General features: G+C 31.9%; 1 protein-coding gene across 11 annotated transcripts in view; it reads left to right on the top strand.

Annotated features, from left to right (window-relative positions):
- The window catches only part of LOC107436973 (uncharacterized), a 264,017-nt gene that overhangs the window by 223,251 nt on the left and 24,531 nt on the right, over window positions 1-16,235 (top strand). For all 11 annotated transcript variants that reach the window (XR_011637864.1, XR_011637865.1, XR_006225062.2 and 8 more), the window contains exons 18-22: window positions 3,271-3,352; window positions 6,297-6,422; window positions 7,273-7,381; window positions 9,605-9,849; window positions 12,552-12,685. Coding sequence is in view for 3 of the 11 variants with exons in the window: in XM_043041297.2 (XP_042897231.1) it covers window positions 3,271-3,352; window positions 6,297-6,422; window positions 7,273-7,381; window positions 9,605-9,849; window positions 12,552-12,685 (696 nt within the window). In the remaining 8 variants the exon portion in view is untranslated. The remainder of the gene's footprint in view (window positions 1-3,270; window positions 3,353-6,296; window positions 6,423-7,272; window positions 7,382-9,604; window positions 9,850-12,551; window positions 12,686-16,235) is intronic.

Here is a 16,235-nt window from a genome sequence, read left to right as displayed (position 1 = left end):
AAAATTTCTTTAAAATTTATTTTTGAAATAACGCTACTATTTACTTAAAGCAAATGCATCACATGATAAAGGAATAACGAAACGTTACAAAAGAATTCTTCATTTTAAATTTATTTCTTTTAAACCCATGTCGGGGATACCAGTTTATTTTGGAAATCAGTTTGAAATTTCATGTACTACTTTAAACTATGTAGCCGACCGGCCTGCGTAGGGGGCAGGGAACTGTCCTTGCATCAGAAAGGTTCTGGGTTCGAATCCCGGGCAAGGCATGGATGTTCTTTCCTTCTCTGTACTATCTGTGGGAGCGACGTTAGCCCACCTAAAAGAGAGGTGCCCCTGAAAGAGAGGCCAACAAAATCGCCCTCTAAATGCCTGAATTGACGGATGTTAACACAGGTGGACATTGAAAAAAAAAACTTTTAAATATATATTATATTAAAATAAATAGAATTTATTTCATATTTAGAATAGCGTTTTTGATGGCTCCCTTTTTCACCACATAGTATTGGTTTTTATTTTTTTTCAAGCGTGCTGATATTATTTTAATCTTTATACAGATTTCTAGGTTATTCAAAAAATATTTGGTATATTAATTACTAGGCGCGAAATTGTACTTTCGAGGGAAAATTGCTTAGAAAAAATGCTTCAAAAAATTAAATAAACTTTAAAGTAAAGTAATAAATGAAAAATAATAAATTTCTTTTCTTTATTTGTTTATTACTTTTTTTTAATCCAAAAACGATTAATTTATTCTTATGCTAGTGTGGTATTACGTTTTTATGTCATGCGAATCATTAGCTATTATTATTAGCGATACTTTTAACAAATTCTTTAAAAATAACTGAAAGAGAACCAAAAAAATTTAAATTTTCAAGAATGTGTGCGTAGTTGCATACCTACAATGAGGTAAAAAAAATTGTTTGACTCTTATTTAAAAAATAAAATTTTCTTATTCAAGCAACTTCTGTTAAAGCTATTCCATATTGAAACATAATGGATTCAATGAAATAGATTATCGAGAGTGGAATGCAATTTATGAAATTAAAGGGTGTAACTTTTTAGACTATCAATACAAACACCACACCTCTTATTGAAAAAGCTATAAGGAAAATTCTTAGTTTACGCCATATGACTTTATTTTATATATATTAAACATTACATACGATTGAATATTGTGACAGACATTTATATAACAGACATTCGTAGAATTTGACTTATGAGTTAATGTCTAAATAATTATAAATTTTCAACAAATACTAGATTGCTTAGAAAAATAATAGAGTTATGAAAATTACATTGATTTTTTTTAAAAAATGTAACGATTATTAAAGTTAATTAGCACAACAATTATAACATCATCTATTTGACAAATTAAAATTATATTGATAAAACAAAAAACTCCGACAGTTGCAATAATTTAGTTTTTCGTCAACCAATATACATAGAAATACAATTAAAGATAGGCACATATATTTTTAATAAATAGTTTGATTAATAAATTACATGAACTAGATTTTAATTAATTATGTGAAGCGAAATTATAAAGCTTTGAGGTGTCATTTTTCATTGAGTGCACATCAAGTATGAGAAGTCCTTTAAACGTTCGAATAGTGTTCGATAACATCAATAGTTTATATCATCTATTAGATTCCAGAATCGAGTAAAACAAAATAGTCATATAGCGCAGGCAGAGGTGCCAGTATATAATCAAAGTTGAGCAACCGGAAGTGTTTGATTTCGACTTGTTTTCTGAACGACTCTGAAATCTCGAACTCAACTCCGAATCGGAAAAAAGCTTTCATTCGGAGAATTTTAAAAAAATGCAGTATTTTGAACTAATTCTTTTCTTTTTTTTTCGAGCGATTTGAGTAAAAAGTTTTTCTTTGAAATTATATTTTAAATTAAGTTAATATTGGTGTACATGCAACGAGAAGATAATTATACCTAACCATGTGATTTATATCAGATTTAATTAAATGCCTTTAAGCGACGTCACGCGTATGTGTCGTAATTTGATTGACTCGTGAATCGACAAATGCCATGAGTAGTACCTACAATGCCTACTACTATGCCACCTACAATGAGTAGTGTGAGCCGTTGGAGTGAAGTAGTGTGAGTGGATCAATCCTGATTGGCTGTTGAAACGTGGCATTTGTTTTATGTTGGCAACTGTTCTTCCATTTCTATTTTGAGCAAGTCAAGCCCTTCGAATATCAATTCTTTTAAGTGACACATTCTATATACTTTCATAAATATTTCAATTCTTTCATCATATCTTTCTTATTTAGAACAAAGACATACGCGAAGTGTAAAATGTAAACAAATTATGTATTGCAGTTGCCAGGTGCACAAAAGAAAAATATATCACGGTTACATTAAAATACGCAAACAAATAATAAATCTAAGTCAAGTAACAGACCTAGACGAGAAAGAATTATATTTTAGCATTCTTTCTGTGCGATACGGTGTTGTATTTAATAATCTTCCCGTTAGTTGGTTAAATACACATATTAATGTCACATTATGTGGAGAAACTTAGCTCGACTTTAAGACGCCATCTTGCTCATAAGCTATCAACTGGCACTGAAGTCATAGGTCACGTGTCCGTGTATCGATGATCTTCTTCTCGAGTTGCAAATACCCAATTGCTACTTACTCTACGCAGCAGTATCTTGCCATATATGAAAATTGCAAAGTAGTCACCTGATCAGAATTAGAAAAATTCTGACAAATTATTACAAATAGAATTGTGCAATCAGCATTTTTGGAAAGGAAGTTTAGTATTATTACCGTTGACTATTTGCAGATTTTTATGAAATATGTTTATTTTCACGCAATTTACGCTCAAATACTTTTTCAGCTTAATCCAGATCAGTTTTTGTCAGTTTAAGCAAAAAAGAAATCAAAATATTTAAAAACGAAAAACCTACAAACAAGCCTAAGTGCAGTATTAAGTTACATATCCGAATTTGATAAACGCATCATTTTACAGTTTAAATTTTTTGAGAAAATGAATTTGCAAAATTTCTAAAAGTAATTGCAGGATGTTTTTTTACCAACTTAATAAAGTCGAGCCCTTATTTCCCACTTTTTCTTAAGATATTATGTCGCAAAAAAATCCTCAAAACATGTTAAAAAAGGAAAGAAAAAACACGGAGTCAAATATTTAACCTAAAATAAGAGAGCTCTTAAAATCACATCTGTAACTATAAAAGTAAAAATGAGCACAAATAATGTGCTGTACTAAGTATTGTTTATATTTTTTTTCAGAACTCGAAAACCAGTCAAAAGTACGACTTTCCTGTAAAAAGAATTTTGCTCACTCGAGATCCTAAAGACCGTTCCGTAAGTGGTAAGTACTGATTCACTTTTTCAACGATAAAAAGAAATTACATTTTATTACTTAACAGCGTTTTTCGAAGCTATTTCGACAAGTAAAATAAAATAAGCCACAGTTTAAGAGGACGGTATACAGTTGGATAAAAATTTCAATTTAAGAGAAAAATGAGTTCAGATTAAACAATGAAGTTTTACATGCTAAATAAATGATTTAAAAATATTAAAATGCAGGATAAATTCCACACTCCTATGTCATAACTTGTTTGCATTATGATATCTCGAAGAAAATAACTTCAGTTTTTGTTGATTAACTCTAAGTTTGTCTGAACTCGCTTTTTCGATAATTTCAATATTGAACTTCTTATGTAAGTGAAGGGTTTTTTACAGGGGAATAACATCCTCTTAAGCGCCTTATATTTGAGGCAAAGCAACAATTTTTAACAATACATACAGTCTTGCCATAAAGAACTATCTGTGCTTTGAAACAATAAAATAAACATTTTAAAAATTTTTCACAATTTTTAAAAATCACCGTTTTAGCAAGATTTTTCCATCTAGATCACTGAATAATTCTTAAAATCAATCTATAATCATCAAAATCAATGAATAATTCTTAATTTTTCCTAATTTTTATAAGACCAGATAATAAAGGGTTGGATTACCTTTTAAGTATTAAAAAATGAGGTCACAAACGCTTTTCATTTTTACAAAACTGTGGCTTTTCTTCATAATGACTTTTTGCATTATTTTCAGAAATATCATAGAGGGCTCTGACTAAAGATAGACTAAATTCAACTTATCAGTCATTGTTAGGAAAATAGCTCATTTTTCGGAAAAAAACTACAACAAGTGCGTGAAAAAAAAGTGACAACAGAGCCTTCGTAAAACAGCCTTAAAATAACTAATTCGTTTTGTTTCATAGCACATTATAAAGAGTGGTAAAATAAGTGCTGAATATTTTTAATTTAATATAAAGACTAAATATATCAAAGTGATATATTTTTCATGTTAGACAGTAACGTGTTATATTTTATTTCAAGCTAATTTCTCAAAAGAAAAAAAAATTATCGAAGATCTTCGCCTTAAAAATCAACAAGCCAATTTTGGTTTCATTAATGAAATGAAACAAAAATCTAAATGGTTTTAAAATTCGAAAAAGCCATTACGTCTTAAAGTTATTATAATAATAATAAAAAAAAACTTAGTATGAGGTTTTTCTTGAGATAATGCATCCCGAAAAAAAAATGCAATCTTCGCGTAAACATTTCCTACCAACAGAAATTTTAACTCATCAATTGAAATATAAATACTGAGAAACAATGCTTTAATCTCCATGGCCCACAATGAACTGTTGTGGGAATGCTATTGTAAAACAAATACTTCTACTGAAGAAGGTGGAAATTACAAACAGCTTCTTACGCAAAGAAGAAAACATGCCAAACATAATTATGTTTTTAACTCCCATACAGGGTAAAGCAAAAGTAATATTATTGCTTTGGGTTCGAGTACAGTTCCCCATCATAAATAAAGTAAATATGAAATGTTTATTCAAATTGTAAAGCTCTTTCTGTTTCAGATCTTAAAAACAGCTTTAAATCACATTCATTTTTTCTTTCGTCGGACTTTTCAAAAATTCTCAGTTGCCCTTTGGAAGCTATGCATTCACATTAAACACCAGAGCAGTCAAAAGGGTTGGAGACATTTGATTAGGATTTCTAGAACGCTAGGTGACCCAATTCTAGAAGGAGCTCTAGAAGATCCAGATATATATAAAAAAAATTAATAATCATGAAAATTTAATTTTAAAAATTTTCATTTCTGGTGTTGAAAACTAGTCATTTTTGTTTCCTATTTTAATTATATGGATAGATACAGCAACTTAGGAACTAGGCATGGCTCCTTAATGCAGTGATTCAGGCAAACCCCATTTCTATTTGTAGAAGTCAAAATCATAGAATTAGAAAAATAAAATGCATTTAAAATTTTTGACATGATTATTAGCGCAAAGCTCTCATACCCTGAATTTATCACTTTCAAGAGCTTCGCAACTGTTATATCATTGATAAGAAATTCAACATCAACACATCAAATAATCCATTTAAAAACAATTGAGATTCTAACGGAATCCTGAGATATTCATTTTTCTAGAATGCCCCCATAAAATATTTTGTCCGTGCCCTTTCAAAATCTAACAATTGGGTATTTGCGCTTCAAGAAGACCTCCCATCTAACCTATGACGTTAGCTGATCTTTATCAGCAAAATAGCGTTAAGCTAAGTTTCTCTTCATAATTTAGAATGTTAATTAACGATAATTTAATTAAATACAGGGCCGTATCACACATCAAATGAGTTGAACTGTAATTCTTTCTCGTCTACATCTTTCAATTAACTTAGATTTATTATTTGTTTATGTATTATATTGTAACCGTGACACATTTTGTTATGTGTGCATGACAACGTCGATGCAACTTTAGTTTGCTTAAGCTCCACGTGGCTTGGTGCCTGTCTTTGTGTGACGTATCTGCTCATATATATAGTGACGAAATTGAAATTGTTGGGAAAGAATCTTTGTGAAAGAGTTTAGAATGTGTCACTTGTGAGAATCGATGCTAGACTTACTCGAAATATAATGGAAAGAACAGTTGCTAATGTAAACAAACGCCACGTTTCAAGAGAAACCCACACTACGCCACCTGCAGGTATCCCTCTTCAGATTTCCTGTTAGTTTTACTTCTCTATAACCCTATATAAATCGTTTTTTAGTCTCTTTTTCAAATGAATCGAGAAACTTTCTGCCTGTTTAAAGAACTGTGATCCAATCTACTAAAGCAATAAGTCGAAGTGGCAATAAACGTTCTCCTCCAAATGAAGTCATCTATAGAGCAAGTCAGGCCTCAAGTGCGTGGCCGGCGTCGTTAATTCCTCAAAATGAATTATTTCCTTCTCCAATTGCAGGTAATGGCTTGGGAATGAAAGTGGTTGGTGGGAAGGAGATCCCAGGGAGCAATGGAATGATTGGAGCATACGTCGCCCGGATATATCCGGGAGGTGTCGTCGAAACGCTGGGAGAAGTCAGGGAAGGTAAGATATTCTTGTTTCCACTACTATATCCCATGAACTGATACATTTTGGTAATTGTTCATGAGCCCCTGCATCTTTTGTGTTGGAACTCAATAAATTCAAGCTACTTTCTGACTTCAGAGAGACTTTCTTTCATCGTTCTTTAAATCGCTTACAGCTGTAGCAGATGACGTTTTTTTTAAAGTAAATATATAGATAATGTAAAAGATGCATTACGCTACGTTTCGTAAATGAACACAGTGAGGCACGTACTAATATTCGCAATAATTCTGCTACATCTTATAATGACTGTAATATATAATTATCTATTTTAAGTTCTATCGCAATTAAACTTATCATTTCGGTTACTCATTGTAGAATTTTATGAACAATCATGAAGATTCTTCAAGATCTACCCTTAAAAGATTCTTGAACACAATTCTTTTCTAAATTAATTCTCGAGTGATACTATTCCTCACTCCATAATTTCTGGAATGATATCATTCTATTTCAAAATAGATTCTTGAATGGTATCATTCTACTTTGAACAGCAGTAGTCAATAGTTCCACTTTACTTTAAATATATTCTTCTATAAATCGATTCTTGTGCGATGCCATTCTATTCCAAATACCATCTTGAACTTTCTCTTCTAAATAATGGTACATATGTATTATTCTATTTAAAATGGATTCTTCAAAAGTAGGATTTGCATTTAACTAAGCATTCAAAATTAGGTTAAATCAAGACGCATTTTTGAAAATTTAAGAATAAGGTGATTATAAGATAAAGGACGTAGAATCAGATTTTATATTATTAAATAATGTTTTTATTTTATTGATAAATGACAATAAATGTGGGTAATTTCTGTAGGAGATCAAGTGTTGGAGTGGAATTGTGTTCCTTTGACGGGGAAGACCTACGAAGAAGTTCAGAGAATAATCGCCTCCTCAGGAGACGAAGTGGAAATTGTCATTCGCAGGTATCCCCTCTCTCTTTCACAAATTTAAGAATCATTTTCATCTCAGAAATTTTTTTTAAATTTAATAATTTGATTTTTTTTTTCAATTTCTTACAAGAGTCATAGGAAGTATAGTAAAACGATGAAAATATAAGTGTTACGCAATTGAAAAATTGTTATGTCCATGTGAATTAAGTTAAAATTCACTGCTAAGTGCTGAGAGCTTTTTCACCAGCTCACGTGAGAGCATTTAAATTGAATGTAAAGTCGTACTGAAATAGATACGTCCAGATCAGAACAACACACAGTATTATGTTTTTTAGAGGCAGCTAGTGAGTGTGATTTTTCATCAAATGATTTCCGTTTATGGTGAATACTGTCTAGAAAAATTGCTATGGATAAATGGTTTCACGGTTTTGGTAACATCAGATATGTCGAGACACAAGGCAAAAAAAATATAATGATCATCAATAATTTATTGTTTCGGTTGACATGTTCGATTCATGTTAGTCGAAAAGGTACGACTCGTGATATATGTGCAGCGATTTGTCTGAAAAAAAGACGCTGTGCTGCCCCTTTCTGCCACAAAGAATATTACTATTTCATGTTGTTCTGTTCTTATTACATCCTTCTAGCATGACTTTACATTCACTTCATATGCTTTCCTTTGAACAGGCTAATAAAGTATGATCAGTTAGTAGTTCCCTTATCTTTCATCCATTTAACTCTGCTAACTTTATTGTATTTTATATATTAGCGCACAAATCCATTTCTCATTTGAGTAACCCTTTGTTTTATCTAACTAAAAATATACTGTCAAAATGATCAGATTAAACTTTAATAAGGAGACGAAAAAAATGTCTGTGCTTAAATTTCTGTTTTGTATCTCAAAACGAGACTTTTCGTTCCATCGCTTTCAAAAATTTACGAGTCACCCTCTTTTCATTTCTGAACCAAGATAAACCAACTTAACCATGATAAAGCAAATCAGCCCTTACTTTAGCTTCAGTACTTTGTACACATACGTTATCACTGTACAAAATAATTTATCCATGAAGTAATTAGCAAAAATTTTCAGTATTATTCAATTGATGGTGTGTAGCATATTTTTGATGCCCTATAGTTTAGCTGTTTTAAAGAAATCCTGTAATTGTCTCTAATGTCTTATGTTATAAGAAATCCTAATCCTATGATTTTGCGGCAGAATGACGCCCGATAAAAATATTTCAGTTTTCAGGAAAATTCCATGTAAAATTATAAATTCTTCTTAAAAAATAATTGACGTCTATCCATCTGGAATTCTAGAATATGACCAACACAAACGTTGAGAACACTTGCTGTAATGTATTACCTATTTTTTCCGATACCATAATATGGACACAATGATAGTTAACTTTTTTCAATTAACATCTTTGTCTGATTGTTGATAATTCTGGGCTAATTTTTCGAGACTCAGTTTGGTACTTTTCGGTTAGCCGAGAGCATGCAAGAATTCGCCAAAAAATGTAGACCTCCATCCACTTCTTTTTAGTCTTTTTTTATAAAAAATGAGCAAAATGGACTTTAACGAAAAATTAAATAAAATAAAAGAGTAAAAATATAATAATTGAATTTCCCTGTACCCGGCTAACCAAAAATTACCCTCAGTGTTTCAAATCTAATAATCTCATTCGCTGAAAAGAATTGCTACCATTTTTGCTGTTAAGATACCTTATTCAATACAGAACTGTAATTATCTTGCAAAAAATTAGATAAAATTGCAAAAAAATTTTATAAAATAACGATTGTTTGAAGGAATTTTTTCTAAAAATGTGCCTGTTTTTGAAACCAAATGTTTCTGAAATGAAACCATTAAATTGATTCGAATGCGCATGAAAATGTGTGTTGTCAGTAAACAAACAAAAAAATAAATAAATAAAACTGTACCAGTGAAAAACTGAATAAAAATGTAACTATATACACTGTAAAAATTTTAGTTTACATCAGTATAAAATGGGGTGGCAACTATACACCAACATTTTTTTACAATGTACTCTTACTTCTTGGTCTTGGAATCTAAAATGTTGGTAGACTAACACTCTTCTCGTATTCGAAACTATTCCATTTCAGTTTACTAACAGCAAATTGAACTCTTCGTTTTCCAACTCGTATCCATGCTAGATTTCAGTGCCTTTAAATCCCAGCCACGAACATCTGTCACCATGAAACAGATATACGAAGAGTTTTTAATATGTTATCTTGCAGCGACTTCAACATGTTGAGTTCTCGATCATCCTCTCATCATCATCATCACCATCATCAGCAACCGCAGAATCAATCTCGGTTGTCTCGGAGTAGCGGTCACTCCGATCAGCAGAGCGGTCACTCACGGTCCAACAACCAGTCCTATCACCAGTCAGGCAGCTACAGGACGTCAAGGGGCGACACGGACGGCTACAACAGAAACTACGACAGCGCTGACTACCACCTCCATTCCATGGCGGATGAAGGTCAATATATACTACNTTAGTTTTTTTTTTTTTTTTTTGGTCTGATTCGTACCTAAAGGATAGAGTCAAAAATTCTCTCAATATTTGAAATTTGTAAAAATGTGTGAAATAAAATGTTGACAAGGTAAGAAATAAGGATCACGTGTGGTTGTCCAACAGTCCATTGTTATTTATTATGTAACTTGAACAACGCGTCTTCATTGCTGAACAATATTTTAAGCATTGAGTCAGTTCCAAGTCGCGTTATTTTCTGTTTTGATTATCCCATTTGGCCGCCCAGATCATGTGATTTAACACAGCAGAATTTATTTTTATTTTGGGATTTTATTGCTATACCCCGTCTATACCCCGTCCCGCCCCCTATGGGGGCATCCGGGTATTAATATTTACAAAATTATAACATGATGAGCTAAAATGTTCTTTATACAGATGAAAAGATGAACATGATGAGGTATATTGCGTTCGTCATATATTTCACTCTATTATTTGCACACGTTTCCATTGACTTCTATTTAGGGAATTAGTTGTTTTTCATCTTAACTAAATTATTTCTAGTGTATTTGTTTCAAAGTGATCTTTGATGATTTCCCTTATACCCTCTTTTATCTTTTTTTGGTATTTCTTTATTTTTCGTAGCTAAGATTTTTGGGAAAGTATAATTTTCTTTTATGTTCATAAGTTGGGCATTTTAGTAGAATGTGTTCCAAGTCGTCTGTTACTCTGCATTGATCGCAATTTAAAGGTTTATTATGAAATCTTCGTTGATAGTTTTTTTGTGTGCCGTGATTGGTTAAAAATTGGTTTATATAGAAGTCGCTATATTGAACTTTATAAGAGACCTCAGGTATTAAANTTCATTTTGGGATTATTTATATCCTAAGGTTTACGCCAACTAGCCCATAACCATCTACGTATTGAAGAAGAAAGTTGAAAGCTTTTAAAAATAATTCTCGCCTATCTATGCAAACTGGTTTTCAAAAATTCGAACGAAAAAGTGCATATCTGGTAGCAAAACCACGGAAACCATTTACTCAATATGCATTAACTCTTTACTATAGACTTAACGAAACTATAGACTATAGACTTAACTTAAAAACTTTCCAATTTTTTACTTAAAACTTGTGCTTTCTATCAAAGTTATTTCTTATGTGTATTTTAGGACACTTGTGTATTTATGTAGAATTTGAAAACATTATTACTGAATATATGCTTCTTCTAATAGTTTACTTCTTACATCTATACTTAACAAAGTATTTCCTATTAGAAATCCAACTGCGTTTTACCAGTTTTCGATACATTATACTTTAATTAGTATTCAACTTTACATTTATTTAATATAAACAATCGATGCTACATATCCCGTCTTTCATGCAAAGTGAAATATTAGGATGATCAGTAAATAACATAACAATATTACTCATGTGGATTACATATTCATTTAACTCACTACATACTCATTTTTCGAATGACTCATTTTTTATACATTACATGCTCATTTTCCGAAGTAACTCCAATTTACCGTCATGCTCTTTTGTGCTTGGATATGCATAGAAATTTCTGTCTTTTTTTTAATGCTCTTCAATCTTAAAGTTCTTAAGTGTCTTTGACATCCTTGAAACTTGTTTCTTAAGCTAATTTTTTCAGTTTCGAAAACAAGAAAAAGATTTACTATTTTCTTGTTTTTTGGTTTACAGAAATAAAGGGATTTGCTGAACGAACAAGGTTTAAGAATGCCAAAGACTTTAAGAAAATAAAGATTAAAGAGCATTCCGAAAAAAACTTTAAAAGTTGTTCCTAGTAACTTTCACAGCCAAGTTAAGAAGTGCATTCCTATAAGTGGAGTTTGTTCTGTAATACCTTAAATAGTTATTTATATTATAATTTCGGGAGGTTTAGGCCTTAACAGCTCTTTGTAAAAATCATTTAAGAGTTTTAAAGAGGAATATCGAAACAGTTTATCAATCTGACTTTGTTTTGGAATATTATCAGTACCAACAGCTACTCACGAATAACAATCTAAATGTATTTTATGATAAGAATAACTCGTAATCATATGTTGCCTAACTGTAACCATTTTGAACCTTCATTCATATCGAATTTATTGGAAACATAATTTCATTATCAAAGAGGACTCCTAACCATAGCCACCAATCAGCCTCACAAAAAGTCAAATCAATACAGACACCAATCATGGCACGCACTTTTTTCGTTTGAAAGTGCTGGATTGTTTCTAATGTTTTACTGATAATGGCAGATTGTAATGGATTCAAACCCTAAATCAGCTTAAGTTGGGTCATCCATGAGTATAATTGTTATTCTGAAATATTAAACTACTGGAAAAAGTGCTTAAGAAATAACAAAAAACTTTCTAAAGCGTAATTTTAGTGTTTTTATTATCTTTGCTCATTTTTAAGGGATTATATTAAACAAGAATATATAAAGTTAAAAATGTAGAGAAAACATGGAAAGTAATGAAGATTCATGAAAAGAGAAATTATTGAAATTATATATTTTTCTTTTCATAAATCTTTATTATTTTCCATGTCTTCTCCACATTTTTAACTTATTTTATAAGTACTATGTACTTGCTGCTTATGCGCAGTAAATAAAACTTGTTAATTTTCTTCGCTTTTCTCTTTTTTCTTTTTATACCTTTTGTCTTTATTGTACTGTATATATATATATATATATGTCTANTGTAGGAGTTCATAACTCAAACTACCTGGAGTCTGAAAGGAGTGGCTCGGCGTCCCCTTCTAGAGGTTACCGACAGTCTTCAAATCGACAACAAAGGATTGGCTCACCCACGGGAAAAGGAGATACCACAGAGAACAAGGTTCAAATCAATCTCTTTTAACGATCAGTTTGTTTTGTTATTTTTAAGTCAGCCAAATCTACACTGTAAAAGGGCAGCGAGAATTTCCGTCAAATTACGTCAAATCTTGTCCAAACAAATATAAGTTATAACAAGGTTACGGAAAATACCTGTTTTTCATTGCGTATTTCTCTAAAAGAACTTTCTTTCACATATTTTGCATGCTTGTAATTTATCTCGTTGGTACGCAGTTACCCATAGGGTTTCGTGGGTAGAAACTTCGCCTACTGAGCTACGGACGGGGTTCGATTCCCTCAGCTAGAATCTGGGTATCTGGCTGTGTTGCCTTTTCTCCCATTGTGTTTTTTTTATTTTATGTTTTGTATTCGGCGCTGAACAGCCGACCCACTCTGGAGTTTGCAATTACCAATGTTTAACTCCTTAGCCTCGTCATTTTGAAACCAATTCAGAAGACAAGGAAACGCCTGAATGGAATATTGGGAGAAAATTGCCTTCGTGGAGGACTTTTTGATAAAAACTAACCCTCATTTGTGTTTCATGGAGAGGAAAATCACATCAAACCTCTCATAGCTAGTCTGATGAGGACTCTAACCCAAGATCTTTCTACCACTGAGAATATGTTTCGTCTGCACTGCGGTATCGACCAGCCATCGCAGCTATCCGAACCTATTTTACCTCATTGAGAGGCAAACGAGCCAACTCGGGTCTTCCATTTGAGTTTTAGTGATTCGGAATATACTCTGGAGTAGTAGTCCCCAACCCGAGTGCCTATATTGGTCCATGAATCATATAGTACCGGGCTACTCGAGAACAATTAAAGTTTTTCCTTTTTTTTTTACTGTGGTACTAAGAGACCTAAAACTTCATCAGTGCACATGAATGTAATTGCATTTTATTTTGGAGGCATGTTTAAATACAATTAAATTAAAATTATTACATCAAAGCAATCATATCCAAGTTAAATCGACCCATGGATGCATTGAATTGTCGACAGATTTTCATGTAGGACATTAATTCATAAAAAACCTCTAAAATTATTTTTTCAGAACTTTTCGACCAAACTTAGTAAAGTCTGACTCATTTTAACAAAATGTCGTCACTTAGCAAGTCACAAGATGAAAGTACCAGTTATGCGTTATAAAACTATTAAATACCTAAATATATATCAAAAAATGTGTTAAAATTTGCACTGAAACTAATTTTTGAAAAAAAGTTCAGGAATTTTTTTTTTGTAGAGAAGTAAAAACTTTTTTTTTTTTTTTTTTTTTTTTTTTTTTNATTTATAGAGAATTAACAACTTTTTTTTCTCTATGATACTTAATTACCTACTTATCAACATAAAAAAAATTAGAAGAGTGCTTTTAGTTTTTAGTCTTTAAAAAAAATAAACAGAGGAAAAAGCCAAACTAGGAATCACACAATCTATTTATAATGAAAATCAAAACATTTAACAATATGCTCTTAATTTATCGAATGAGAATGGTTTTATAAATAATAGCATAATTATTAAGGTTTTTGATAACACCTAATATGTGCTTAGATGAAAATTTTCAAAGTGAAAAAATCCGAATGATGCAACATTTTTAAATGTCAATTAAATTAAATTGAATACTATAAAAAAATATGTAAATAAATAGAAGTAATTATCATATAGTATTTTTATAAATTTATAAAAATTTTAACTGTATTTTAGTTTTTTTATTATTCTTTGTAAGTTTTTTTCCACTGATTATTTTATTAAAGATTAAAAACAAAAAGCATCCTCCTAATTTTTTATGTTAAAAACTGTGTTATTAAGCATCATGAGAAAAAAATCAAAATGGTAAAAGTTGTTACTTCTCTGCAAAGAAAATCTTAAAATTTGCCAAAAATGTCACCCTAAATTTTTTTAGTTCAAATTTTAAAACATTTTTTGATATATATTTATCCTTTTAATAGTTATATCACTGGTAGCCTTTTATTTTCATATTTTGCTATTATAACCGTCGGTGAACAGCCTCTACCCAATTTTTGGGTTCACGACTACTCATATTCAACTCCGTGTCATTTTGAACCCAATCCAGAAGACAAGGGAACTCCTGGATCAAGTATTGAGAGAAATTTTGCATTCGTGGAGGGCTTTTTGATGGAACTAGCTCGTATTTGCGTTACATGGAGAGGAAGACCACGAGAACCTCCCACGGTTAGCCTGAGGGCAAGGGGACTCTAACCCATGATCCGTCTACCACTGAGGATATTTCACGTCAGCACTGTGGTCGGTGCAAGCCGGATGCGGAATTCGTATCGACCAGTCCGGGATCGAACCCCGATTCACCTTATTGGAAGGCGAACGCTCTATCCCCTGAGCCATCGCGGCTCAGCTGGTAGTCTTTCTAATCATACTGAAAAACCCAAAATTGGTTCATAAATAAAAAAGTTATCGAGGTTAAGAACGCATGAAACACCTTGCCAAGTGACACCATTTTGTTAAAATGAGTCAGATTTCAAAATGGCCCCCTAACCCTAATTTTGATTGAAAAATTCTGAAAAAAATTATTTCAGTGGTTTTTCATAAAGTACTTTCCTACAAAAAAAAATTCAGGAAAATCTGCTACATGACGGCAAACGAGAATTTTTTATTTTGGTGGATTCCACTAGAAATGAGCCTCTAATTCATAAACAACCAACGCCTCTCTCTCTCTCTCTCTCTCTCCCTCTCAACGGGCTAACGTTGATAAAACGGTGATGAAAAGATTGGCAATCACAGCTCTAGAGTATAATTCTCGGTGACTTCAATGCCCAAAGGAGCTTAGAGTCCTAGAGTTAACAAATAATTTACGAAATTTAGATAAGTAATTACTTATTTTTTCCCTGTAAGATAATAGGAGTTCCGTGCAAACAATTTTCAGTATTTTTACAGATTCTTTAGATTGTTAGTACAATACAAAACAAATGAAATAAAATAAAAATANACGAGAACTTCCCACGGTTAGCCTGAGGGCAAGGGGACTCTAACCCATGATCCGTCTACCACTAAGGATATTTCACGTCAGCACTGTGGACTGTGCAAGCCGGATGCGGAATTCGTATCGACCATTCATCGCCGCGATCAGCTGGTAGTTTTTCTAATGATACTGAAAAACCCAAAATTGGTTCCTAAATAAAAAAGTTATCGAGGTTAAGAAAGCATGAAACACCTTGCCAAGTGACGCCATTTTGTTCAAATGAGTCAGATTTCAAAATGGCCCCCTAACCCTAATTTTGATTGAAAAATTCTGAAAAAAATTATTTTAGTGGTTTTTCATAAAGTACTTTCCTACAAAAAGAAAAATTTCTGGAAAATCTGTTACATGACGGCAAACGAGAATTTTTTATTTTGGTTGATTCCACCAGAAATGAGCCTCGAATTTATAAACAACCAACGCCTCTCTCTCCCCCCCCCCCTCTCAACGGGCTAACGTTGATAAAACGGTGATGAAAAGATTGGCAATCACAGCTCTAGAGTATAATTCCCGGTGACTTCAAAGCCCAAAAGAACTTAGAGTCCTAGAGTTAAAAAGTAATTTACGAA

Source organism: Parasteatoda tepidariorum, chromosome 10 (assembly GCF_043381705.1).
Source record: "Parasteatoda tepidariorum isolate YZ-2023 chromosome 10, CAS_Ptep_4.0, whole genome shotgun sequence".
Lineage (NCBI taxonomy): Eukaryota > Metazoa > Arthropoda > Arachnida > Araneae > Theridiidae > Parasteatoda > Parasteatoda tepidariorum.
Note: the sequence above shows the minus strand (reverse complement) of the source record. Positions and strands in the feature narration are given on the sequence as shown.